At 41.6% G+C, this 27,580-nt stretch overlaps 2 protein-coding genes across 10 annotated transcripts in view; both read left to right on the forward strand.

Moving 5' to 3' along the window:
* The window catches only part of CCDC30 (coiled-coil domain containing 30), a 134,794-nt gene extending 132,872 nt beyond the window's left edge, over positions 1-1,922 (forward strand). For all 7 annotated transcript variants that reach the window (XM_074305469.1, XM_074305472.1, XM_074305474.1 and 4 more), the window contains 2 exons: positions 1,101-1,168; positions 1,540-1,922. In XM_074305469.1, coding sequence (XP_074161570.1) covers positions 1,101-1,168; positions 1,540-1,750 — 279 coding nt within the window. In that variant the 3' untranslated portion in view covers positions 1,751-1,922. The remainder of the gene's footprint in view (positions 1-1,100; positions 1,169-1,539) is intronic.
* Positions 1,923-9,668: 7,746 nt separating this feature from the next.
* On the forward strand, positions 9,669-27,494 carry PPIH (peptidylprolyl isomerase H). Of its 3 annotated transcripts, none has more exons than XM_074307737.1 (10): positions 9,669-9,826; positions 10,269-10,333; positions 11,830-11,853; positions 12,146-12,190; positions 12,297-12,339; positions 13,603-13,695; positions 17,329-17,416; positions 17,682-17,722; positions 17,986-18,075; positions 26,506-27,494. In XM_074307737.1, exons 1-9 carry the CDS (start codon positions 9,761-9,763, stop codon positions 18,052-18,054), a joined length of 534 nt encoding a protein of 177 aa, XP_074163838.1. In that variant the 5' UTR covers positions 9,669-9,760; the 3' UTR covers positions 18,055-18,075; positions 26,506-27,494. The 3 variants fall into 3 exon arrangements, with proteins under 3 accessions (XP_074163838.1, XP_074163839.1, XP_074163840.1); XM_074307738.1 differs by lacking the exon at positions 26,506-27,494 and adding an exon at positions 18,587-22,076; XM_074307739.1 differs by lacking the exons at positions 17,682-17,722; positions 17,986-18,075; positions 26,506-27,494 and adding an exon at positions 17,523-17,672.
* Positions 27,495-27,580: the final 86 nt, after the last annotated feature.

Here is a 27,580-nt window from a genome sequence, read left to right on the forward strand (position 1 = left end):
TAGAGTTCTTGGTTTTGAAACAGACTGTCACTGAATATTTCAAAGATTACATGTATGGAATCAATATATTCTGACCAGTGCCAAGTGAATAATGGCTTGCCAGAAATTAGTAGAAGCACTATCCAACAATAAATTCAACATGTATTACTGGCTAAGGAAAGTTAACATGGATCCAGATGTGCTGTCCTAAAGGCTATGAGATACCTAAGCTATTGCAATTTGACCTAAGGAGGAATAAAGACTTTATGTGACACTCAGGGAGCTTGGCTAAAACCCAATAGTTCACCCTCCCAAAGTGACCTCAAGCAAGCCACTTACACTCCCAATTGTAAAATGAGGGGTTTAGATTTGATGATCTTCATGTCTCTGATCCTCTGTAAATGACTGCTAGAGAAAAAGAGATAAATTAGACACTTCCAGATCTTAGGGATTGGGGATATTGGCCTATATGCAACTCATGATAATTCAGACAAGAATGTGATTGGTGCATATGAGAGGTATAAAGTGTTAGTATCCCTCGTGATTTTCTGTCTCTGTATTTTTGTTTATGGAATTCCTCTTCCCTAAAAAGTCTTCTCCATTTTCCCCTAAAACCTATCCAATTCAAAGCTATAACAAAGCATTCCTCAGGGTATTCTCTCATCTCCTGGATTTTTCTGCAATTTCTTCCTGACTTCTTCACTGAACATGACATGCTACTGCTTTGTCATTTACATTCTCATGTGCCCTCCTGTAATCTGCAGCTCTGAAAGGACTGAGCCATATTGTATGTATCCCTTTTAGTGTTTGGAGCAGTACTTTCTGCAGAAGTTTACAATATCTCTTGGTTTCTTGATTGAATAAAACTCTCCCCAAGTTTTGGCTTTAAAGACTGGAGACCCTGGAATTTTTTTCTTTCTCAGAAAAGAACTAGCTACAAATTTGTCTTCCTCACTGTCATAGCTTTAGATACTTGGAAGTTTAGGCAAGGTCCTGAAAAAAAATAGCACTTTGAAGGACCTGGGCAGAACTAAGAATGATAGAACAGGGCTGAAATTTTACTCTAGTGGTCTACCCTCAGTATTAATTCTAAACAATATCTATCTATTCTTTCTTTTCAGGAGACGACGATAAGTGAGTTGTCTGAGAATGAACTATTGAATAAGAAGCTTACTTTTCCAAACTCAAGGTCAGTAACATAGGAGGAAACAGCTTTCTGATCATAAATCCGGATTCCTTAAATTATCCTGAGCTACAAATAAGGAAAAGCATGGTCCTTTCCTTCTCTTTCATCATTAGGATTTTCTACCAAATTCATGGATTGTTGTAGGAATTTGCAGGGTTCTGAAATATTGTAGAAGAAAATTAGCAAATAATGTTGCAAGTTGAATTTCACTTGGTTTTGTTTGTACTTTATAACTCTGAAGAATTCCATTTAATCTCATAGATTTTAGAAAAATAGTTTTTCAAAATTTCATTTAAAAATATGCTCCTCCTAAATATTTATATAGAAAGGAAATGATTATATCTCTCTGAATTCTCACATATTCCTCCTCTCAGTTTTCCAGTAACAGGTATGACAAAGTCACTTGAAAATCTTAAAATGACTGAAGAACCAAATTCAGAAGAACTAGTTGGAAGCACCAAGTCTTCTCTGTATTTTTCACAATCACATCCTAACATGAGCAGCTTAAATGTAGCTTCTCTAGTAGGCAAACTCACCAGCCATGACCAAGACCAGAGTCAGAAGGATGGACTTAATGATATCTAACAAGGGCATAGAGAAAAAACTTCAGGCAGAAACTTGGAAAAAGAGGCGAAGGAGGGTACAAAAAAGAAGGAAAAAGAGGAGAAGAAGGAACAGAAGAATAGGCACCACAGGACACCAACAGAATTGCTAGAAATTGCTGATGAATTGATTAAACCATTTAGAGAAACTGAAATATGTTTTTGTTATTCCTATTTGTTTTACACAACTCTCACATTCCAAAAGGACCTTGGAGGTAATCTAATCTAGTCCCACACATATCTGAACCAGACTCTCTCATACAGTATTCCAAGAAGTGATTCACCTGAAAACCCTCAAGAATGGGGAATTCAGTATTTCCTATGATATCCCATTCTACTTTTTTCTAATTATTATTAGGAAGTTTTCCATGATGTTCTCAAATCTTCCTCCTACTGCCTTTTGGGATCACAATATAGTAGAACACTGGAAAGGTCTGAGTCTAAGCCCTCACCAGGATACTAGCTGTATGATAAGCAAATCACCCAATCTCTTTCTTGAAATTATTTCATTAGTCTCTGGAACTTTTGGAAAGGACTCTGACAATTGGTCCTCATTCATAAAATTGGGGTGTCTATACTACCAGGTATCACTGTAAGGAAAGTACTTTGTACATTTTCAAATACTTGTATATGTGAATTATTATTTCATAAAACATCCCCTTAAATACTTTAATTTAGCTATCCTGTCGTCAAGTCTTATCTTCTCCAAATGACATATATCCAGTTCTTTTAATCAATCTTTACATGGCTTTTCCTTCCATCCTATCAACATCCTAATCATTCTTTTCTGAACATGCAACAGCTTGTCAATGTGCTTCCTAAAAGGTGATATCCATTACTATATACAATCGTACTAGTGCAGAGGAAAATGAAGTTATTTTTGAGATTAGACAGCATATTACTGTTAATGTACAATAGATTAGATTTTTTGGCTGCTCTATCACAGTACATTGACATTTTCAGGTGTTTTACTTTCAATGTAATGATCTATACTATAAAATCTATATTCTACCATTATAACATAGAAGCTGGTAGATCAACATTCTGTCTCTAGAAGAATAGATAGTTAACTACAGGTCTGCCATACTTAGTTGTGTGGCTTGTAAGCTAAGAAAGGTTTTTAAATTTTAAAATAATTTTCACATTTAATTTAAATTACTTAAATATTCTACATTATAAATTTTTCAAAACAGAAATACCTTTTTTGGCTCAGAGAGAAACACACCCTTCAGGGACTAGACTTGGTGCTCAAGTCATAGTTTGCTGATCCCTGCTCAAGGGTGTGATGATTTAAAAATGAATTGACACTCTTTAGCTCAAGGGACATTTATCTATTGAAAGATACAGAATCAAACCAATAAAACATGTATTACACAATGGAACAAAATTCTAATTTAATAGGCCACATTAAACTCTCAATTGTTCTCAGATAAAGCAATGTGAATCTTTATAGTTTCTGAACTGGAATGTCAAAAGTATTTTCTGACCTGAATCTCAAATGAACTGATAAAAATATCAGTCAGCAACTATTCACTGAATGCTTGCTTGCTTAATTCAAATCCTGGGTTTATGTCCCAGCAGCCATGTGCTGACAGCTGCACCCTTCAAGGGATCACACACAAAACATTTATGGATTTAATGCTGGATTTGCAGAATTTCTAGAATATTAGGGTTAGCATTTTGAAGAAAGGTTCAGTCATTTATACACCAAAGTCTCCTAGGCAGTCAGTGCATGCCTTATCCAATTGTTCAGGTCACCACCAGTGAAAGTACTACTGCTAATTCTAGAACTTCAGAGGAAACTTGAGATTTAGTACTTTCTACTCATTGAAGAAATGCCTAATAATCTATCCCTAATTCTTTATAACTTTTAAATTACATGCAATAGCTTGTCTGCTTCATTATATTTAATTTGCTCCTTTGCCCCGCAGAATGCTAGATTTTTTTCTCTCAGATATATGGCACCTGATTTTGAAATTTGCTATACAACTTGTCTATATAAAATTGCAGAGTATTAGAATTGGGGAAAAAACTTTAAAATACATTATTCCAATCACCTCACTACAAATAAGGAAATAAGTCCAGAAAGACATGGAGAGATGGAGACAGAGAAAAAGAAAGGTGAAAAAGACAGGGAAAGACAGACAAAAACAACAGGATGGATGGGGGGTGAGGAGAGAAAAAGGGATTGACAAGACAGATTCAGAGAAAGAAATTGTTTTAAGCCTTGTGCTAAATGCTGAGGATTAACAAATTGCTGTTTAGTTGTTCAGTCATGTCTGATTCTTCATGACTTCTTATGGGGTTTTCTTGACAAAGATACTGGAGTAATTTGCCATTTTTTTCCCCTAATGCATTTAAGCAAACATTAAGTGGCTTATCCAGGGTCACACAGCTAGACAGGGCCTAAAACTGGATCTTAGATCTTCCTTACCTAATTGTCTCCAAGGTTACAAACATAAAGAAATATTCTCCACAATTCCATACTCTTAGGAAACATAAGGGGACCTGGAAAGGGGCTGGGAATAGTAGTGCCTGGTGAAGCTGCTGAGAAGCTAACTTTGAATGAAGTGAGCAGGGATAGGGCTACTCAAGAAGTGGCCAGTGTGGAGCTCACAATCCAGGGAAGAAGTCATTCAAGAAAAAGGTAAGTGCAACTCCCTAGGAGATGAGTTTAGTGGGGAGTATGGGGTGTGGAATGCCTGTAATTCTTTGTAATTCAAGTTGCTTATGTAAGACTGATAGTGTAGCAATAACTCCAAACATTACTGCACCAAGTGCTTGAAATACAAATACAAAGAATGAAATAATTCCTACTTAAAGGAGTAGAAGTAGCAATTACATGTAGCTATAACAGAAATACAAAGTGACTAAATATAAAGTAGTGAAATATGAGGTGTTTTGGGAGAGAGGGCACTAGCATTTTGGGAGATGATGAAAGGCTCTGTGTGGAATTTGATACTTACCTTGAATCATGAAGAGAATGTATGAGGCAGAAAGAGAAAAATTCATTTTAGACATATGGCATGGCCAGTGGAAACACAGGAATGTTATGAGGAACAGAAAAAAATACTACTGTGGCTGAATCACAGTGGGGGAAGGGAAAAGCAATAATGGCCAATGATGCTGGGAAAATATATGGGTTGGTCTGGTTGTGCAAGGCTTTAAAAGCTAAACCATTTACATTTGATCCTAGAGGCAATAGGAAACCACTGGAGTTGATTAAGAGAGTCACATGGTCAGATTTGTGCTTAAGGAAAATTACTTTGATAGTTGTGTAGTATGGGCTGAATCAGTAAGAAATGTAAAGGCAGTGAAATTAATAATAGCATTTATATAGATCGCATTTTAAGGTTTACAGAGCCACTTCATAGATAATATTTACAAACATGTTATTTCATTTGATCCTCACAACAATACCTTGATTCAGATGCTGTAATTATCCCCATTTTACAGAGGGATGGAGGTGAAATTACTTGTCCATGATCACACAGCTACTAAGTGCCTGAGGCTAGATTTGATCTCTAGCCAATTCAAAAATCAATAAACAAATCTTCATGACTCCAGGCCTAGCACTCTACCCACTGTGCTAACTAGCTACCTTGGTAAAAGAGGATAAGGACTGAGAAAAGACTTGGCAATTAGGAGATCACTGGTAACTTTGTAGGTGGTGTTTTCAGTTAAGTGTTTGTAAAACACTGAGGAGAGAATTCAAACATTAAAAGTATACCAAAAGGCAGTCCCTGCCCTCAGGAGCTCATAGTCTTAATAGGGTAGAGAGCAAGTAAAAAAGTTATATGTACAACCAAATTATATACAGGATAACTAGGAAATAGTTAATAGAAAGAAGGCACTGGAATTAAGAGGGCTTAGGAAAAGTTTCCTCTAGAAGAGACTTGAAGGCAAGGAAGCCATTAGGCAGAGTAATGGATGCCAGACATGAGGAGATAACCAGAAAAACTATTCAGAGTGAAGTGGGTTGTGCTCCCTTTAAGAAACTAGTCCTTTCAGATTGATTTATTCCTTTCAGATTTCCAGCTCCTCCTAGCTGATGCATTATCAATTCAAGAAGCGAAGTGAACCTTTGATTCACAAATCCTGGTCAAAAGCACCCTTTTGAATTCCAATAGGAGATCCAGGCTCTCACAACCCCCACCTAGATCTGAGCCAATTTGGGACTTCACCCACAGGCCCCTTTAGCTAAATCTCATTATAAAAGAGCCAAGCTGAAGCCTTTGCAGAGGTTCCTAACATGGCAGCCTTACGCCTGGCATGCCAAAGGATCTCTGTCCCCTGGAACACTGGTTCTAGTGCCCTTTTACCTCCACCTTCACCTTTTACTAAGTAGACTTTAACTTTACTTCCAAACCCAACGATAAACCTCTTTTATCAATTCAGGTTTTCTGGTCTGTAAATTCCTTTACAGGGGACTCTTGCACCACTACTAGACCTCATTTAACTCTGTATCCTTGCACCGAATCCAAAGGAGTTGCAGGAGAGCTCTATTTGATTCCCTGTACCCCAAACCTGCCACTAGACCTCAATTAAACCTAATTTCATCCTAGACCTCATCAAGAGCTAAGAAATGGAGCATCTTGTTCATAGAAAAGGAAGGAGCCCAGAGTCACTGGATTCAGAAATATGTGGTAGAAAATACGTAATGTTCTTTAAGTTGTAATCATTCTCTGGGGGCAGATTTCTTGAAGAGCTTCTGGAGGCAGCCTTGGCTTTAGTTTCAGTTCAGTTCAATAATCCCAAAATGCAGCCAGGAGTTAAAGTTCTTTACTCTCTCTCTGTCTCTCTCTGTCTCTGTCTCTTCTCTCTCTCTCTCTCTCTCTCTCTCTCTCTCTCTCTCTCTCTCTCTCTCTCTGTGTGTGTGTGTCTCTCTGTCTCTTTCTCTCTCTCTGTCTCTGTCTCTCTCTCTCTGTCTCTGTCTCTTTCTCTCTCTCTGTCTCTCTCTCTCTCTGTCTCTCTCTCTCTCTGTCTCTCTGTCTCTGTCTCTCTCTCTCTCTGTCTCTGTCTCTCTCTCTGTCTCTCTGTCTCTGTTTCTCTCTCTGTCTCTCTGTCTCTTTCTCTCTCTCTCTGTCTCTCTCTCTCTCTCTGTCTCTCTGTCTCTCTCTCTCTCTCTGTCTCTCTCTCTCTCTCTGTCTCTCTGTCTCTGTCTCTCTCTGTCTCTGTCTCTCTCTCTCTGTCTCTCTCTGTCTCTCTCTCTCTAAGGTGTAAACTCCTTTAAAGGTTTGAACTAAGTGCATAAGCACCTTGTAAGAATCCTAACAAAAATATAAGAAAAGTATAAGAAAACTGGAAAGGTAGGAGAGAGGTTATGACAATTTTGGTTCCTATTGGATACAGGCTGGCAAAGTCAATAGCCATGGGCAAGAGTATAATTTAGGAGGATGTAATTTCAGATGTGAGGGACCAGTAGAAAATGGAAGAGAGGATAGGGTTCAGACTAGTTTTCCTCTGACTACAGGCCCTACTGTAACAAAAATATATATATATATATACAATGAATGTGACACTTTGCCTTGTAAAAGACCTGAAGTTTGCTTGAGAAAGTGGGGATCAGAGAGGTTTTCAGTTTAGTGTGAAAGTTTTCTGTATTCTGTTTCTTATGGATAAAATTGCACATAGGTAAAACTGAATGCTCAAATTGTTCCTAATATATAATTTGCATTGGAACTAATTTGTATTTTCAGAACTAGAGTTGTAGCAGAACTGACTATATGCAAAAATGGTTGGCTTTAGCAAGAAGGACTATTTGCCAGAATTGGGGGGAGGGGGAGACAAGAGATGATGGAAAATGAAATTAAATGTTTGGAGATGAAAACAATGAGAATGGCTTCTCACATTACATCACCTCCATGTTCTCAGTAGAGGTAAATTCCTTAACTCAGAGATAATGGGGAGGGCCTTGCTGAAATGAGGACCTCGTTTAGATTGGATAACCTAAATATGTAAAACACTTAGAAAGTACAGTTTTCATGACCAGGAGCAGAGGCGGCAGCTGGTGGGAGTAATGAATGGCTATGGTTTGGGAAGAGATGAGTAATATGACAAGGATAGCAGGGAAAGAGAGAGACTAGAGCTGATTATCATATGTTAAATCAGGCTGGGTTAAAAAAAGAACCCCTTTCTGCTCAAAGTTTCCTGTAGAATGCGATTCTGGTTTGGTAAAAAGAATGCTAATGTGATTCTTCATAATGGCATTAGGGGCAGCGTCTGACAGCTTTGGAGAGAAGAAACGGTTTTCATCCTTTTTGCCAGACAGGAAAAAGAAAAAAAAAAAAAAAAGACTTTGGAAGCAGCAGAGATTTAGAGGGAGTTGACTTTTCAACACGTCCCTGTTTTCCAGATTGCCTCCCTAGAGACTTCAAGGTATTTCCCCTCGAATGGGATCAGTCTCTCACTTGATGCAATAAGCTGTCTTCATCTCAGTCATTCACTTTTGTGTATTTTCAAGAATATTCTCATCCGTGTCATTTATGCTGTTTCCTCTTCCTATCCGCTGGGATCACTGGATTTACTCACTCTTGGTGACGGTCTTTAACAGCACTTGGTGGGAAGGAGTCAAGCCAGCAGGTTTGACCGTGGAGTACCTTCCTCTTTTAGGGGAAAAGCCATTTTTGAGACTAAGAATTAGGGCCCCGCACCAGGAATGTTTAGTGGGGCATGCAGATAAGATTCTAGTCCAGTATCCCTCAGTCAGCCAATAAGCATTTACTAATGGCCTCGGTCCCTGCGGAGAACAGTGCAGTGAGCTTCCTGGCTCCTTTTGGGGGCTCCCCCCGCTCTCCTCTAGGAGAGTAGATGCAGGATTGCAGAGCTCCCCGCGGCTCTCCTCCAGCCTCCTGCAGTCCACACATCCCGTTTCAGTGTAAGGGATTTCTCTTGGTGATTTGTTCGGGGCGCACACACTCAGTATAGACCCCTGCGCATCTTCGCGGTGATAGCTGAATCGAGGTGAAACGAGGTTACCCAGAGAGCCTATGAGAGCAAAAAGGGGGCCGTGAGCCCTTGTTCAGTCCCTGGACCCCGGCATCCGTTGTGCTTACCAGCCCAGCATGGAATTAGTGCAACCAAACTTGGGTTTGTGTTTCAATTCCCTCGGAACAGGTGAAGCCTCTACCTCCCCCCCGCGTCTAAGGCTGAGGTGCATGCCGGGGACTTCTTTTTAAACAGATGAGAAGTTTAATTTCTTTTAATTGCCAGTATCTGTCAGAAAAAAAATCTCACAAACTTTGCAACAACCGAACAAAATGCCTTAAGCAAAGTCACTGAAAAGGAAAACGCGGACTTGATGCAAGGGACAGATCGCGGGGTGTCTGACTTCCCGGATTTAGACAAAGGGAGAATGGCGTGCCGCGGTCAAACCGCTGCCACCGCGCCTCATGCAAAGCGAGCGTCTGTAAAGGACACAGCCCCAGAGGGCGAGGAGTCCGTGTTTAGCCCAAGAAAATGTTTTACGTATTTAAAAGAAGGGGTAACAAAGCGGACCTGCCATCGCTGTGCTTGTTTTCTCCTTTTGGGTTAGACTGTAATATAGTTTAGACTCACGTGGAAGAGACAAAACAATGTATGCGTGTGTATATGGATGGATAGAGCGCCGGGGGCTCCATTTTAAGGCTTTGTAGTGAGTTTTGCACACGGTCAGCAGGTAATATATATTTTACGAGTTTTTTTTAAAGGTTTGAGAAAGCATGTGGGGGGGGTGGGGCGAGGAAAAAACAAGATGGCAGCAGCGGATCGGACAATGACAAAAGAAATGTGAGACACGTGTACAGAGTTCGGACTTCCTAGGTCCTGGGTCCCCACGGCCACGGAGCTACCGGGCTTCCGTAGCCCCGCCCCTTCTTCCTCTCCGAGATTGGGGCCCAGTCCAACCTCGATTCAGGGGGAGACGCCAGGCCCTCAGCATTCAGCGCGCCTGCGCTGCGGCCGGAGCTACTCCGCGACCTTAGCGCCAGCCCGTTTCCGCTTCCGTGTCGAGATTATGGCGGTGGCAAATTCAAGCCCCGTCAACCCTATCGTCTTCTTTGATGTTAGCATCGGTGGCCAGGTGGGACGGGGGTGGGTCCAGACGGTGCAGGATGGATGGGGAAGGGCGAAGGGGGCTTCGAGCAGCCGCTCCGGAGGTGTAGGGGAAGGTGCAAAAGCTAGAGGAACCGCGTGGGCAGGGGGTGAAGTCTGAGGAGCGGGCGGGACCAAGGCGTGCGGAAGATGCGGGGGGGGGGGGGTGAGAGAGAGGGCGGGCAGCGGGCGGGACCTCGGGCAGCCCCGGGAGGTTTAAGGATGGAGGGTGATGTGAAGGGGTGAGGGGCGGGCAGCGGGCGGGCCCCGGAGGCTCTGGGATGTGGGGCCTGGGATCGGAATCCCGGAGTCCTGCCTCCTTGACCCTGGGGAGAATGAATGGGCGGGGAGCAGGGAAAGGGAGGGAGGGGCCAGTGACTAGGTCAGTAAACCGGAGTCTGCGACACTCCCTGGTTTTCCCCGCCCTGCAGGAAGTTGGCCGAATGAAGATTGAGCTGTTTGCGGACATCGTGCCCAAGACCGCCGAGAATTTCAGGTCCGAGAATCCCCTCCCCCGACTTGAGTGGGCTGGGCTGGGCTTGGGGAGCGGGGGGAGGGGAGGGACTTTGCCCTTGTGACTGTCCTTAACCTTGTCGGGGGCTGGTCCTGCGCCTGCCTGGGAGGACGCAGCATCTGTCACTCTTGGGGCCCGACTTTCTTGCCCGTACTCCGCTTTAGGGGAGAAGAGCTCAGTGATGGGGTTTCTGGGTCTGAGTTTTCCTGAAGCACATTAAGGGTCCTGGACTTCCCAGCATCGTTGTATTTTCCATATGTGCTCATGCCATAGATCTCACTTTGTCTTCCTCCGCATTCTTTTTGATCACTGGGGATTTGGGACAGTTTCTGCTTGCATGTCTTTGGAAACTGTCCCATAGTAATGACTTAATAAATGCTGCCTTTCCATCATATTGTTATCCTATGCCCAGGTATCTCTTGGAGTCATAGATCTGTGACTATAATTAATCTTAGAGATTTCTCTTAAGATTATATGACTTCATAGTCTTGGTGACTCTTAACATGAGAAGTTTACAGTAATTTTCTACAGATTTTGGATGTTAAATTCTCATAAGATACATTTGATGAAAATATATTTCCCATTCATTCTTTTTTTTCTAATTGTATTACTTCTGTTTATGTAAATGATTTTTAATTTTATAGTTGAAATTGTCCATTTTAGGGTTTTTTTAATATTCTGTATATATTGCAGCTGGTTACAAATTGATTATTTCATCCACATTTGTGAAAGATGACATTCCATGTCCCTGTAATTTCTTTTTTGTGCATCATTTTATATTTAGGTTGTTTTTTAGGGTCAAGTTCTGGACTTGAAAGAAACCTCATTTTGCAGATGAGGAACCTTATCTGCAGGGAAGTTTTATGCTTTAATACCAGAGGCAGAATTTGAACACAAGTCCTCAGATTCCAGAACCAGTCATGCTACCAGATTACTTCATTGTTTTCTCAGAGTCCAGTAATTTGTGTTCAAATCAAACATTAGATGTTGTACTGATTTGATGCCAGGTTTTGCTTACCTAAGCGTTTTCAATGTTCTACTTTTTTATATTTTCCAGCACCACATAGTTTTGATGGTTACTGCTTTGTGTGACATAATTTGAGACTTATACTAAACATCCTTCACTCCTACTTCTTTCCACTTTCCTCCAAGGTGGTGGTTTTTGTTTTGTTTTTGAAGTAGGGAAACATCTGTCTGCTTGTCTGTTTTTCTGTTCCCAGTGTCTGGGGGCAGAGAAGGGAGGAACAGAGTCGTTGTTGTTAGGTGTCTGACTTTAATGTGATCATTTTCTTATTGTCATTTCTACACATGTGATGCCATGTTGCATGCATTCACACACAAGATCCTCTGTTGCTAACACATGTGAATAGATGGCTGATGTCATTTCCCTTACCCCTATTCCCAGATCAAGGTTTCTTTTTCCTATGGTCTCAGTGTATATAACTTTACAAGTAATTTTTTTTTTTTCTTTCTTTCAGGCAGTTCTGCACAGGAGAATTCAGGTTGGTCCATAAAATGCTTTTTTTTCCCCCTCAGGCAGGGCTTGATTGGGAGCCCTCTGACCAGAGCTGCAGTCATTGCCCTTGGGAAGCTGTTGGGATCAGGGATGCAAACCCTACCTTCCCTCTTCTCTTTTAGTCAGTCATCCATCTTCCAATTTGGAGTTTGGTAATTTGGAGAGTTAGTTTTGAGGGTTTTTCACTAATGTGGGAATGTTTTATAGACAGGCCTAGTCTCTATAGACAGGTGATCGCCTGTAGTTCTTCTACTTTTCATCTTTCTCCTTGATTGTAGGAAAGATGGAGTCCCTATTGGATACAAGGGAAGCACTTTTCACAGGTAAGGTTTGGGGCTGTCAGTCACCCCTTTCTTGGGTATGGCAAGGATATCTCACTTTATACATTAAGTCACTTTCTCCTTTCTAATCCCTTTGTCCTATTTTCAGGGTTATAAAAGATTTCATGATCCAAGGAGGAGACTTTGTAAATGTACGTACTTTGTAAGTTTGCCTTGTTCCAACTTTGCTAAAGTTCTGCTTTCCTCCTTCTGTGACTCACTGTCTTCTTACCAGAGAGGCAGTTGTGGGGGGAGGGGCGGTAGAGGAGGGCACTTTCTGTAATGCCCACTTCCTTACCAAGTGAGTGAGCAGCTCTGAGGACATACTAAACAATTCCCGGTCCCCATACCATCAAGCCAACTTCTTGGCTCTCCATTGTTTCCAGGCTGATATCCGCTTCTTCCTACCCTCAATCTTCTAAAGAGCAGAATAGAATGGTGTGAGGAAGGCCTAGAAGGGAGGCAGGGTTGAGCAGAAGAACGTGGCTTCTTTGGTTGCCTTCTCTGCCCTCGTTTCTGGAGAGAAATAGAATATTTCCATGCCTCTGAAAGGCATGGAAATTCCTTAAGAAATAATGGTGATGAGCTGATTTTTTCTTCTTTCTTCCTTATCCCAAATGTGAGCACGGGTGATGGGAGAGAAGCTAGGGAACCAAATTGAAAATGGTTTTATTTGCTGGATTTTAACCAAATGCATGTAGAATTTCAAACCTTATTAGGTCTTGTACTACTTTTCTTCTAATCCATTCTCATATTCATTCAACAAAATTAAGTTGTATGACATGCTAAGATAAGATATGGCTTGATATGCATATGCATAGCATACCAAATACTAGCCTGTGTTGTGTACATATTTGAATGGAGCTTTAAAAGATGAGTAATTCTTGTTTCAGAGGGGCATACTTCATTTTGGCCTGATATCTGTGGTAAACCTTTGTAATGTAAATGTAGGACCCAGTCCATTCCACCCCTGTATGTGGGAGGTCTTTCTGTCTCTCTAGTGGAGTCTTTAATTCCTTGGATTCTCACTGCCACTAGGATCCAGGCTCCTAAGCCAGAAATTCTGTTTTCCCTGTTTCCTATACTCTTGGATCCATCAGATTAGAAACCTGGTTTGTGACTTATAACCTTCTTGTGGTGCTGTGTGGCTTATTGGCTTGACCATTTGCTTTGCACTATTATGGACCGTGTTGGAGTCTCTTTGTTGGAGAACTTGTAAGGTGGAAGGAAACGTGGACTTCAAAAAGTCTTCTTGATGCCTCTGGCTTTTTATCATTCTTCACTCCACATTGAACCTTGCTGTTAATAAAGAAAAGTTCTGGTCACTTATGCTGCTTGATTCCCTACCTGTAATCTCCTACCGCTTTCCTGAGAGTAGGGAAATGGTAACTCTAGAAATGCTTCTCTTTTCTTAGGGAGATGGCACTGGAGTTGCAAGCATTTATCGAGGACCATTTGCAGATGAAAACTTTAAGTTGAGGCATTCAGCTCCAGGTCTGCTTTCCATGGTATGTAGAATCCAGTAGAGGGGTTGGGGATTGTTACATGCAAGTAGGTGTCTGAGCTCAGACTCAAACTCAGGCTCAGTTCTCAGCCCCTGTACCAATCAGCTGTCTTTTGTCCTTGGGGACAAGCTAACCCACCACATAGGCAGTTCTGTGCTATTTGGACCTGAGCTCAAACTTATCTGAGCTTTGAAAAAGTTGTGGCTGAGCTCAGTTTTCTCCTTTATTCTTTCATATACTTACTTTCTTTTTTTTTTTTTTTTTTTTTTTTTTTTTTTTTTTTTTAAATTTTTATTTTATTTTATAATTATAACATTTTTTGACAGTACATATGCATGGGTAATTTTTTACAACATTATCCCTTGCACTTACTTCTATTCAGATTTTTTCCCTTCCTCCCCCAAACCCCTCCCCCAGATGGCAAGCAGTCTTATATATGTTAAATATATTACAGTATAATTTAGATACAATATATGTGTGTAGAACCGAATTTTTTGTTGCACAGGAAGAATTGGATTCAGAAGGTAAAAATAACAGTTTACATTCATTTCCCATTGTTCCTTTTCTGGATGTAGCTGGTTCTTTCCATCATTAATCAATTGGAATTGGATTAGCTCTTCTCTATGTTGAAGAAATCCACTTCCATCAGCATACATCCTCGTACAGTATCATTGTTGAAGTGTATAATGATCTTCTGGTTCTGCTCGTTTCACTCAGCATCAGTTGATGTAAGTCTCTCCAAGCCTCTCTATATTTCTCCTGTTGGTCATTTCTTATAGAACAATAATATTCCATAACATTCATATACCATAGTTTACCCAACCATTCTCCAATTGATGGACATCCATTCATCTTCCAGCTTCTAGCATATACTTACTTTCACTCCATATATGATGTTGGTTTCTTCCTTGGAGTCTCCCAATAGGAAAAGCTGTCCTTGGGTCCACCCGTTCACACTTTTCCCAGTGTAATATTTATAAGAGTTCCACAGTAGCCAAGCACAGCATGCAACCTGCCAGGCTTCCCTTTGTGGAATTAGGTGAAGTTGTTTTGAAAGTACCTCTTAGAGGTCAGTGCAAGGAGTGCCAAAAGACACAACCAAAGATGTCTCTATACCCTGTCTTTGAGAGTCAGCCTAAATAGTGGCCAATCAGCAAGCATGTGACCAGCCCCGGGTCTGGTGCTGTGGAAAATAGCAGTAATCTAGCAGGTTAAATGACTTTTCTAGGGTCACACCGAGAGTAAATGTATTTGAAGGAAGTATTTGAGTTTAGGCGTATTTGAATTTAGTTCTTCCTGACATCAAGTCTGCACCAGCTAGCTACCTCTGAGCTTAAGTGGGTTGGAATCAGAGAAGGCACCTTGGAACATGTAGCATTGGACCGGAGCTTAACAGATGAATGGAGAATTTAATCACTAGAGTGGGGAGAAGGACATTTTAGGCCAGGAGTTTAGAGTAATAGGAACATTACTCTAATGTATAGGACATATACAGGGGATAGTGAATGCTCCAGATGAGTGGGAGTGTAGATAGACCATAAAGAGGTGTGTGTCATGAGCTGAGATGAGGGCCATCAAGGCCAGGTTAGGCTGTGTGAACTTGGTACCATAGTTCAAATGCTTGAGTGGTTTTGTGTGGAGAGGTAAAATGACCCAAAGTAGATTGATCATAAGTCAAGTGGCAGAATAAAGGAGGGACTTTGGAGGCAAGGAGAGTCCCAGTAGGAAGCAATTACTCTAAGAAGTGAAGGCCTGGGATCAAGGGAAAGAGAATAGGAGACAGAGAAGAGAGGAGAATGGAGAAACAATCATTCGGATATGGTTATTGATTAAGTAGGGTGAGGAGGAAAGGATCAGGATAATCCTAGGATTGAAGACTTGGTAGATCAAGTGTCAAGGCCACAAAGATGGTAAAATCATAAGGACAAGCAGGTTTAGAGGGAAAGCCGACAAACTCCATTTTAGATATGTTGAGGTTGCAGTGCCAGTGAGGATATCCCTTTAGAGATATCCTTTAGGCAGCTGAGTATAACTGAAGAGAGTCTGGGCTGATAATCCAGATTGGCACTTATCTACTGAAGTCAAAAGGGAATAGATTTGTCAAGGGAGGAGGTAAAGAGAGAAATGGAAACGTTAAGTGCTTACTGTGGGCCATGTTAAACACTGAGGCTAGCGAAGAAGCAAAAAGCAGTCCCTGCTTTCAAAGAACTTATGTTCAAATGGCCAAGAAGACTTACATCAGGACATATAAGAAAACAGAAAAGATGAAGAGGGTGAGGGAGGGCTGAGCCTTAGGGGAAATCATTAACAGCTGGGAAAGCAGAGGAGCACCTCTAGAAGTTCTTCAATGTAATTTAAAGAAAATTAGGAGGTTAGGAGAGAGGGAGTGTTCTGAGCAGCCAGTGCAAAGACACTGAGGAGAAAGAGAGAGATTAGCACCTCCTGTAGGAATAATAGCTAGAAAACCAGCATTGCTGGACCCTAGAGTGTGTCAGTGGGGAGGGGAGGGAGTGTGTTCCAAGGCTAGAAATGGTGGAAGAGGCCAGGTTGTAAAGGTCTTACAAACCAAACAGGAAGTTGACAGTTGTTTCTAAGAGTCGGTGAGGTGGTTGGTATAGTCAGATTGGAATTTTGTAATATAATTTTGGCAGCTGAATAGAGAATGGATAGTAGGGAGAGATATACAGGGAGACTAATCAGCAGGAGTAGTCTAGGCATGTAGCACAACAACTTCAGTGCTGGTTATTGAGTAAAGAGAAACACAGATTTAAAAGTTGTTGTGGAGATAGAAATTATAAGAAACATTGACCCCAAGGGAGCAGGAAAAGGAGCCAAAAGAACAGAATGAGTAGTTAGAAGAGTAGGATTAGACCCAAGGAGTCATGTAGTACTTTTGAAAGCCAAGAGAAGAGGGGATATCCAGAATAGATTAGTGGAGTAGGAGCCAACATGTCTGGTAGGGCCCTTGAATGGCCATTGGATTAGATGATGAAGGTATCTTTGGTGACCTTTGAAAGGGTATTTCAGCAGATTTGTGACAGAGGAAGCCAGTCTGCAAGGGGTTGAAGAGAGTGGGAGGGGAGGAAGTGAAGTTTCTTAGTATAAGCAATTTAATTGAGAAGTTTGGTGATAAAGAGGAAGAAAGATGGAGCAGTTAGTAGGTGGACATATAGGAAGGATTAAGGGAAACCTTTGGATTCAGAAAATCTGTCATTGTTAGCCAACTGATGAGAAGGACTAACTGGAGAGGGAATGATTGCTAGAAGAAGGTTCTTCTGGAAACAAACCAAAACTGAGGACATAAGTATTACTCAGAGCCTTTCTTTGAAATGAGAGAGAATGATATTCCCAGCTGAGGCTGGGAAGTTTTGAGAAGTGGAAGAAGGGAGTTGAGGGAGCATCTGTCCAATGGCCTCAGTATATTAGCAAAGTAAAAATGAAGTGTCAAGACAAAGAAAAATGTGTGGCTTCTGCCATCAAAGAACTTACAATCTAGTTTAGACATCAGAGCCTAAGTAACTCTGGAAAATCTGTGTCTTTGGCCTTGGATCCACATATGCCTAGTCCTGTTTTCAGGACAGAGGTAGCCCTGTTCTTCTCTTGCTGCTCACTGCAACTTTCCTTTATTTAAATCAGGCTAACAGTGGCCCCAGTACCAATGGCTGTCAGTTCTTCATCACCTGTTCCAAGTGTGACTGGTTGGATGGGAAGCATGTTGTGTTTGGTGAGTTCCAATTCCATAGCCTCCTGGCTTGGGCTTTTAGGGAAGGGACTGTCCCTAGAGCTGTCATTTGCCACCTGCTGTATTGATGGGCTGTCTTCACCTCCAGGTCCTGAAGGGGCCTGAAATGCAGAATTTGCTCTGTTCTGGATATGGCCCCTCTGCCATGGAGCCACTGGGCTTCTTCGGAGCCAGCTGCAGAATGGGGGGAGAGACGTGGAGAGAGCTCGCAAGAAACAATATCATTTAGCTCTGATTCTTTCCGCAGGAAAAATAATTGATGGACTTCTAGTGATGAGAAAAATTGAGGTGAGTGCATTTTGGCTTCTTGCTTTCAGGGCACCATCAGATCACCTTGTGTTTTAAAGCTGGAGCAGAGTGACTCAGTTTCTCATTTGTAAAAAAGGAGATTTACACCTTCCTAGTTGAAGCCTTCAGACTATATTGTCTTTCTTAATTCCTCCATTTTCCTTTGAGATACTCTGAATTACTGTGAGGTGATATTTTGTCCTTAGCACCAGACCCACAGTGCAGCAGATATTGGCTTATTCGATTATGTTTCCTTTCCCTAGAATGTTCCCACTGGACCCAACAACAAGCCCAAGCTTCCTGTGGTCATCTCTCAGTGTGGGGAGATGTAATGGAGATCAGTGCTGAATCAGGTAAATAGCACTCTTTTTTCCCACCTTGACTAGTCTGAACCAAGAAGGTTGGGACTCTTCTTTGCCTTTCCCTTTTCCTCTCTCTCTCCCCCCTCAACTCTCCAGTAGGTAAACTGTAAATAGCCCAAGCAGGAGAGTGAATGAAACTACCAAAAAGTGTATTTCTGCCTTCAGTGCTCTTCTCTCTTAGGAGAGGGAAGCCAAGGGTCCTTGAGACTCTCCTTTGCCCCTGGTCTATGTAATGATAACAGTAGTGGTTTTTATAAAATGTTCAAATTGAAAAATTATATTTACATAACATTAATTTATCTGGGTGTTAGAACAGCTTTGGAAGATGACAACTGGCATTTGTATAAAACTTTAAGGTTGGTAAAGCACTTTAGAAATAATTATTAGACTAATATTTAATACTTAATTCTGTGCTAGGCACTGTGATAAAAAGCTTTACAAGTATTGTCTCATTGATCCTTACATCAATCCTTTAAAATGTGCTATTATACCCATTTCACAGATGAGGAAACTGAGACAGACAGCAGTGACTTGATTTTCTCAAGGTGACAGCTAGTAAGTGAGCTAAACTTGAAATGGAGTTTTCTTCACTCCAGGCTAGGTGCTCTGTCCATGGTGCACCAGTTGGCAAGGTGAGACATTTGAGACCAAGAAATTTCCTTGCAGAAGCTCACAAGACTTAGTGTCAAATATAGGATGCAAATCCAGGTTTTCCTAATTCCGAATTCATTACTTTTTTTTCTCTTAATATCATCATAGAGTTGTCCCAGTATCCCTCCTACGCTGAGAACTACCCCATGTAATAAACAGTATTTTTTTAAGTTCTTTTTATTTTATTAAAGCATTTTATTTACAAAACATATACATGGATAATTTTTCAACAAAATGCAAAACTTTCTGTTCCAAATTTTCCCTTCCTTCTCCCGACTCCCTCCCCTAGATGGCAGGTAGTCTAATACATGTTAAATATGTTAAAATATATGTTAAATCCAATATATGTATACATATTTATACAGTTATCTTGCTGCACAAGAAAAATCAGATCAAGAAGGAAAAAAAATGGAGAAAGAAAACAAAATGTAAACAAACATCAAAAGAAAGAGTAAAAATGCCATGTTGTGGTCCATATCTCTTTATCACTGAACAATTGGAACTAAATAAACAGTATTTTTTAAAAGACAAAAAGAAAAGAAGGTCCAATCAGTAAAAGAAACAAAAATTTTTGCAAAGCCAATCTGTAGATTGAAAAAGCTGAAACCACAGGTAGCTGAGTCAGTCCAAGACCAGTCATGGTATGATTAGTATTCTCCCTCTTCATCCCCACCTTTGTTTTTTTTTTTTTTTTTTTTTTCTCAGTAGCCCATGTCTTTGGTTAAAATGTGGAAAACCAACATCAACAAAATTTGTTCTCTTATTCCACCGGTTTTATTTTGTACTGTTTCATCTACTTCCATCCTTGTCTTCATTGTTCTTCCCATTGTCTATTATGTGAATAAATCACTGGTTATGCAGGCATTTCCTAGTTGTGGGAATGCTCCAGAAGAAGTTGTTTCTAATTTTGGCTATTTGGTAGACCTAGACTCCTTTACCTGCTCGTCTTTTGTCCTGTTCCTCCCTCTGCCTGGCCTCCCCTAAGCCTGTTCATTCTTACTTTCCCTCTAATCCTCCAGCCTTCTTTTCCCTCCAGGCTGTCACCCTTACATTGGTCCCAGTCTCTTCCCAGCTTCTCTTCATGTTCGTCCTTACCCTGTTACCAGCTGTGCCTTGCCAGGCCCCAGCCTTGGATCATTTCCCTGTTTCACTGTTTCACTGGAGAAAATCTTGAAACTCAGCCCACTATGAATGTCACTTCGTCTCAGCTGGGCCCCCATTACAACACAAAGTCCTCCTCTGCCTCTCAGCCTCCTCTTCCATTCTTCCTTGAGGCCATTTTAGGCCTTCTAGTTCCCTCCACGGTCCTTGCTTTTCCCAGCCCTTGTGGCTGAGAACTCATGATTCTCAACAGAATCCCTTCACCAAGGGTGGCTCCTTCTCCCTTGCAGCTCTTCTCATGTCACTCAGTGCTCTTATCTTTGCCATTCAATGGCCCACTCCAGCCTCTTCCCTTCCCAGGCTTTCCCTAATCTCCCAATTTGTTGGCTGCAAACACAGTTAAGCCTCCCTAGGCTTTAATATCCCCTGCCTCCTCTCCTCACTAGCCATCTCCTTCCATCTTTCTCCCTTTTATAGCTAAGGTTCTTGAAAAAGCCAACTACAACTGGCTCCTCCTCTGCCAGCCTTCTTTTGAAGCATGGCTTCAGCCTTTGTCACCTTACCAAAGCTCTAGTAGCTCTTCCCTTTCCCTGTTCCTTTATGGTCCCTCAGCAGCCCCTGACACTGTCACTTTCTCCTAAATTTTCCTGGCCCTGCATGTTTCTGGTTCTTCTTCCTGTCCTACCCTTCCTCAGACTCCTTTTTTGACTCTTCCTCCAGGCCAAGCCCATTAACCATGAGTACTTCCCTAAGATCTGAACTAAGCTCTCCTCTTCCTCTCACCTATCTTGTTTGCTGTATCAGCTACCTAGGATTCACTGATCATCTCCCGTAGATGTTCCCCAGCCTCTCTCCTGATCTCCATTTTCCCTTCCCCAACTTAGTGTTAACCTCTATACTCTGTCTCACCTGGAGACTTCTATGTCCAAAACAGCAAGCATTCTCCCCCTCCTCCCTCCAAATCCTTCCCTCTTCAGTATTTCCCTGTTGCTGGGTTGGCCAGCTCTGGTCCAGGAAGTACCCAAAACCAGCTGTAGCTTGCTGACCCCTGATCTAGATAACCATCATTCCATTAGTTACCCAGGCTCACAACCTTAGCATCATCCTCAGTTCCTCATTTGAACTTAATGTATTGAGTCTGTTCTCAAGTCCTGTTTTTGCTTTGAAAACATCTCCTCCCCCACATCTGCTTCTGCCCATTCACAATTGATCCCTCTGCTGGACCATCTTTGCCTCGTACCTGGACGATGTAGTCTTATGGTTGACCTTTCCCCATTGTAATCCATCCTCCACAAATGATCTTTTTAAATTGCAGGTTTGACCATTTCACCTCATTGCTTCCCCTTATCTCTAGTATCAAAATACTCTTTTTGCTTTTTAAAGACCTTCAAAATCTATCTTCTTCCTGCCTTCCTAATCTTTTTACACTTTACTCTTTTCCTTGTACTCTGGGTTCCAGCTCCACTGGCCACCCTGCTATTGCTTGAATGAAACACTCCATGCCATGTTGCTAGCTTTCCCTCAGACCTAGGCTGCTCTGTATTAAGCTGCAGCTCCAGACACAAGGCTCAGGTTCTTCCTATGGAAGAGAACTCTCCTCCTCTTTCTCCCTGCCTACTCTGCCCTTTAGGTCCTTCTTTTTGAGTTTATCACCCATTTATACTGTATTTTTCTTATTTGTACATGGTTGTATGTGAGCCTTCTTGGGCACAGGGACCAATTTTTGCCTCTCTTTGCATTCTCAGTACTTGACACAATGCTGCCATACAGTGAGCACTTAATAAATGCTTATTGAGTGACGTTTCCACAGTTGAGTTTATTGTAGTCTTTAACCACACACTGAGGACTTTGAGCCTCTTTTTCACCTTGCATGTACACAAGTTTTCCAATATAATTCATTGGGTGGTTCTTATCTTGCTAAGTTTTTGCCTGTGATTTATCATACATTCCTGAATAGAAGTACTGCCATTCTGTTCCATATTCAGTTCTGTGTCATGCTGCTTCTATTCATTTGGTAGGTTTTTGTATAATATAGTTCGTAGTTATTTTCTGTGGTTTCTCTTCCTATTCCTGCCCTTCTGGTTCTCCTTAAGAATTTTATGAATTTATCCAAGGTACCTGGGAGCCTATGCTATTTGGACTGGTTTTTGCATTGCCTGTGAGCTAATTTTCAACTTACTGTTTTTATTGCTCTAACCCCTTCTGTTCTTCCAGATGTAATATACTTGGAATTTGCTTAAGTACATGTAATCTTCTTTAAAAGAATGTAAGCCCCTGGGGGCAGGTATTTCTATTTTTGTCATTGTTATTACCCAGAACCTAACACAATGCTCTGGTACATTGTAGGTGCTTAGTTAATCCATATTGATGGATTTATGGAATCCAACTTTACAATAAGAACCAAGCTTTTTTCCCACACTTGTGTGTTTATTCAACTATCCCAATCCCAAATTCAATATTGACTGATTGTCATAAACATGTGCCCTACCAACAGTTACAGAGGTGGAAGCATCAAAACTTAACGAGTTTCCTGAATAATTAGGGTAAATTGATGCCCAGTGACAGGGTGAACCTGCCCTGGAATCAAGTTCCAACAGGATCCATTTTTGTTCTCTGACTCAAGCATTTCTCCACGGAGGCTTTCACCTGTACCAATGAATAGATGAGTGCCCCTTTGCCTATTTCTTCTCCCCCAGCTTTCTAGTAACTCATGATTAATTCATGCTAAGTGACAAGGGTTTGGCAGACAGGGTTATGAAAATTCAAAGAAGAGGGCAATTATTGCAGTCTGGGGTCAAAGGATGAATGTTTCAAGGTGATGTGGGGGAGTTTGAGGTGGTGGAAAATTTGGCCAGATTTCACAGCAAGAAGGAATGGCATTCCAGGCAAGTGGACTAGCATGATGCACTGTGGGGAGTCTCATGGGGGACTCAAGGAGCACCAAGTGAAGCAGATGAGATGAATGGGCAGATTCCCAACTTGCCCAGTGCTACCACCCTACCTGGTAGAGTTGGGTCATCTTTCTTGCCCAGGATTTTTGAGATGTCCCTTAGTGGGCATTTGTTCTTTCCATCAGGCAGGCTTCTCTGCCCAAGAGGAAATTAAGCAGTGTCCAAAAGAGCTATCTTGTCCCTTAAGTTGCTACGACTAACAAGAGAAACTATCCTTGGCTACTGGGGATGGAATTCCCCCCCCCCCACCTTTAATTTTGCCCAAGTTTGAAATGAGACCTGAGAGTGAGATAAACAAGATAGTTGAGTTTTAACCTATGGAAGCAAATTCCAAGGGGAGATCCGTTCTGGGAGTCCAAGTTTGAACTGAATGTTGCACTCCCAATTTGACCAATAGTTTTCTTCTTTGGACTAGAGAATAGGGGCTAGATTACCTGATGTCTGGGATTTATCCTGTTTTCAATTCAATATCCCTAGGAAACCAGATGGAGAGCCAAGCCAAAGATTAGACACTCCTCTGAAATAGGTCTCAGAAGGATGACTCTCCTTATCTGATGAAACTCAACAGGGCTTCACGTTTTAGACAGGAGTTTGGATTAGCTGACCTAGATGCAGTCTTGTAGGTCTTCTGGTTTCCTCCTAATGCCATGGAGCAAATGATTGTATCAGGAACATGGTAGAATGTTTCAGTTCAGCCCAGCAAATGCTTGCTGTAGATCAATTTTCTCAGTCTCTATCCTTGACCCCTCTCTGCAGCTTTGGATGCTGTCCATCACCCTTTTCTTCTGCATTCTTTTTATGTTTTTATGACATTGCTCTTTCCTGGTTTTCTTCCTTCTTGTCTGACATGTCCTCTGCCTTTTTTGCTGACTCTTCAGCCAGGTCACTCCTGATCATTCTGCTTATCTCCTAAGGTTCTGTCCTAGGAGGCCTTCTCTTCCTTTGTACTATTTCAGCAGCTCCCAAAGATTTATCTTTATGCTTCTGATTCTTAGATCTCTTTATCCATCTCTAACCTCTCCACTCTTTACTTCCTTGTCTTCAGCTGTTTTTTAGGCATCTCATACTGGATGTTTAGACATGCTAAACTCACCATGTCAAAAACAATTTGTTCTCTTTCTTCCCTAAATTTTTCTTCTCCCCTCTAACTTCCAAGATCAATATCACAGCCATCCTTCCAGCCAGCCTGGCTTGCAACCTAGTGTCATCTTTGATGCCTTACTTCCTTTCACCTCTCATATACAATGAACAGGACCAGATCAGGTCCTGTTCTAGTGTATGCCCCATTCTTTTCTCTGTTACCCTCTATTACCTCACCCCTGAACTTTTGATGGCTCCTGGTGAGTTTCTCTAGCTTGAGGCTTCCCCACTCCATTCTATTTTAAGCTCTGCTGACCAGCTCCCTGTTGCCCATGGGATCAAATATAAGTTCCTCTTTTTAGCTTTTAAAGCACTTGATTATTGGCCTCTACCTGCTTTCCCACTCCCTACGTGTGTGTAATCTTGGGTCCAGTGATAGCAGCCTTGTAGCTGTTCCTCAAATAAGACCCTCCATATCTCAGCTCTGGGCATTCTCTCTGGTTGCTCTCCAAGCTCAGAAGTTCTCTTTCTTCATGTTTACCTACCATCTATCTACCTTGACTTTTAAGCTCCCGCTAAAATCCCAACTTCTACAGGAAACTTTTCTGAACTTCTCTTTTAGTGCTTTCAGTCCCTATTTATTGTTTGCTTGTATATATTTTGTTTGCTGCTTATCTCTCCCATTAAATTGTGAACTCTTTGAGGACAGGGACTGTCTTTTACCTTTCTTTGTGTCCCTAGAGCTTTTCACAGTGCTTAATAAGCACTGGCACTTCATACTTATTGACTGAACTCAGTTGGGCCATTAAGGAACAGGGAAACCTTGGACAATATATTGGCTAACATTGATATATACATTTCACATACATTATCATATTAGAGTGTTATAAAAATCTTAATAAGTTTTACAGATATTAATCCCATTTTATAAATGACTAACTCACTATCAGAGAACCTATTAAATGTTGAAGTGGGTTTAGAACTCTAGTTCAGTTCTGTTTCCACTTGTTAAAAGACTTCCACAAAGTTAGTTCCTTCCTTTCTATAAGACAGCTTCTTCCTCTGCAAAAGCAGGAGTTGGGAATAGATTTCTCAGATACACTTTTGTCTCTAGGTCCTAGGACCCTCTGATAACAGCTGTTCTCCTCAGAGGTCAGTCTTCAACCATTTTTAAACTTAGAGGCTTAAAGGCCACACTTTCCAGTCTTAGTCCATCTTAAGCCATGGGGCAGCTTATTTTTCCAAGAATGAAAAAACTTGCTATAGGCATAGAGCTGATTTCTCTCAGTTGGCATCCTGAGTTGCTTTGGGAACAGAACTGATGCCTGCATGCAGCACTTTGTTTTGAGGGACTGGAAGACAAGCAGCCTTTGGGGTGACAGCAATGTTTCTTTATGCTGCTAGTCTGGGCAGATTCCCTTCCATTTACCCTTCTGTACCTGCCTCCTGCTTCTTGGGGAGAAAGTGGATATAAGGGCTGGGATGGTGAGGGTTGCATGTGAAAATATTGGTTAAGGGCACACTAGAGGTTGGGCATTTGTCCAACAAATATTTGTTTGCCCTTTGTAGAATTCTAGAATTGTTAAGAATTGGAGGAAAGATCATTTAACCTTAGCTTTTGTTGTACAAAATGAACTTTTTCAAGACCATATAGTTAATGTGGGGGTCAATATTTGAACCCAGATCTCCTCCTTCTGGAGGAGAATATTCCTAAAACTGGCCTGCTACCTAGTAAGCCCTGAGTCTAGGGTCTATCACAGAATATTTTGGGTTTCAGGCCAGATCTACTGAGATAGAATCCAGGAAGGCTTAGCCTGACCTCACTTTAGGCATTATTCAGTTCAAAGTCAACAAATGTTTTCAAAATTCTGAAGCAAGCTTGGGGATTTGAGTTTTGACACTGTTAGGCCTAGCCTGTGCCCCGGATCTAGCCTACCCCACCCAAGAGACTGCCTGCAGTGTAAATAGTAGCCATTACTGTGAGGCCAGAGGTGTTTGTTCTGCATTTAACAAAGGCTAAAGGGCCACTTTATGGCCTACTTGCTGGGGACTCAGAATTCAAACCTGAACTTCCAGGTTTATTCGAAAGCTATTAGAAGTTGCTGAAGGAACTGATTCAGGCAATCAACCTTGATTGAGCAATTGCTGGGCGATTGGCCACCTGGGGCGAGGGAAGGGTGGGGCCATTCCTTTCTCTTTTCCTGCCCCTCCCACAGGATCTAACCCTGACTCCAGTCCTGGGGCTTTTTGCTAAAGTTCTTACCTTTAAACCCTGCCAAACTAGCTTAATTTACCTCTGTCTAACCCTCTGGTTTCTTTTGCTTTCTATTATTTCCCATATGTACACAGATTGTTAAGAGGTGCCCCATAATAGCCGAATTACAGTAGAGGTCTCTTAAAAAAGAACATCATGCATTATCCTATATGATCACTCATTGCATATATTGATGTCCCCATGAAGAAACTTATCTGAGAAAAATTTGACCAGGGACCTATAGTAACTTAGCAGTAGGGCTAAAGTGGAATTTTGCTTTCCTATTACGCCACTTCACAGGGCACAACCAAATAGCTAGCCAGGTTCAGGCCCCTTATTTCTTTCCATTGGCCCCCACAGAAGTCCATGTTTCTCTTGTTTTAGGCTTCCTTTTGCCCTGTGATGCTTCTGAGAAGATGGGTTGGCCTCCCACCTTGCTTCCTTGGGTACTACCTGCATTTGTGATCAAGAGATAGGACCTGTCATGGATTCAGGACCCCAAGCCTTTTTAAGTTTTCAACTGTAAATAAAACTTGTGTTTTGGTTGTCTTTTTTTTTTTAAATTATAATGGGACTCTCAGTCTGTTTACTCAAGCTAAGCTAGATCTTCTGGGATGGGCTGTGGTTTCACCCTCTAGTCAGCTTCATTTGTCTCTCTCTCTTCCCTGGATTAATGCTTCATGTACCTATAGTACATAGCTGAAGTGAGGAAGAAGACAGCTGGTAGCAATGTATGCTGGCAGAAGGTTTTCAGTTTTCTTTCATTCTTACTGCTTTTCTCCTGTTATGTTTTTTAGATAAGGGACTGAGAGAATACTAGCATCCAGAGTCAAGAAAGGAATGAATACCAAAGCAAGGAGGGTAGGGTTAAAGTTTTAAGAAATGTTAAGTCTGCTATTGACTTCTAAGCAAAAGGTCATTCTGTGCTCTCTTACCTTTGAGACTCAAGGAAAAAGACCAGGGTCTAAGTAAAGAAGCTTGCAGGTGTTGGGGGTGAAAATTAGCTAAGAGTTTGAAAAATCCAGGTGGCAGCAGCCCACAGTAAAAGAGCTAGGTCAGAATTTATGCATTAATGAGGTTCCTGCTGTACTTGGGTACAACAAGTCACTAAACCACTATTGGCTGACTTTGTCAAGAGCTTGGGTAGTTAAAAGGCCCTAACTGCCCTTATTTGGCATCTGCTCTTCCAACCCTCAATGTACTAAGCAAACGGCTCAATATCTCCATAGCGCCTGTAGTGGTTAACCACGCTTCTAGGTCAGTCTTCTGGTTCCCGTTTTGACCAGAAATCCACAACGAAGGAGGCAAGTAAGCTATAACACTTTTTTTTTTTTTTTTAAAGACCATTTGCAAATAAATTTGCTTCAAAAGCAGTTACTTTGGTGATGTTGAGTGCTTAGTTCAACAAGGCTTTCCTTGTTCAAAACCGGTTTGGATCTCTTAACTGCCTTGGGGACCA

Source organism: Sminthopsis crassicaudata, chromosome 3 (genome assembly GCF_048593235.1).
Source record: "Sminthopsis crassicaudata isolate SCR6 chromosome 3, ASM4859323v1, whole genome shotgun sequence".
In the NCBI taxonomy this organism is placed as follows: Eukaryota; Metazoa; Chordata; class Mammalia; order Dasyuromorphia; family Dasyuridae; genus Sminthopsis; species Sminthopsis crassicaudata.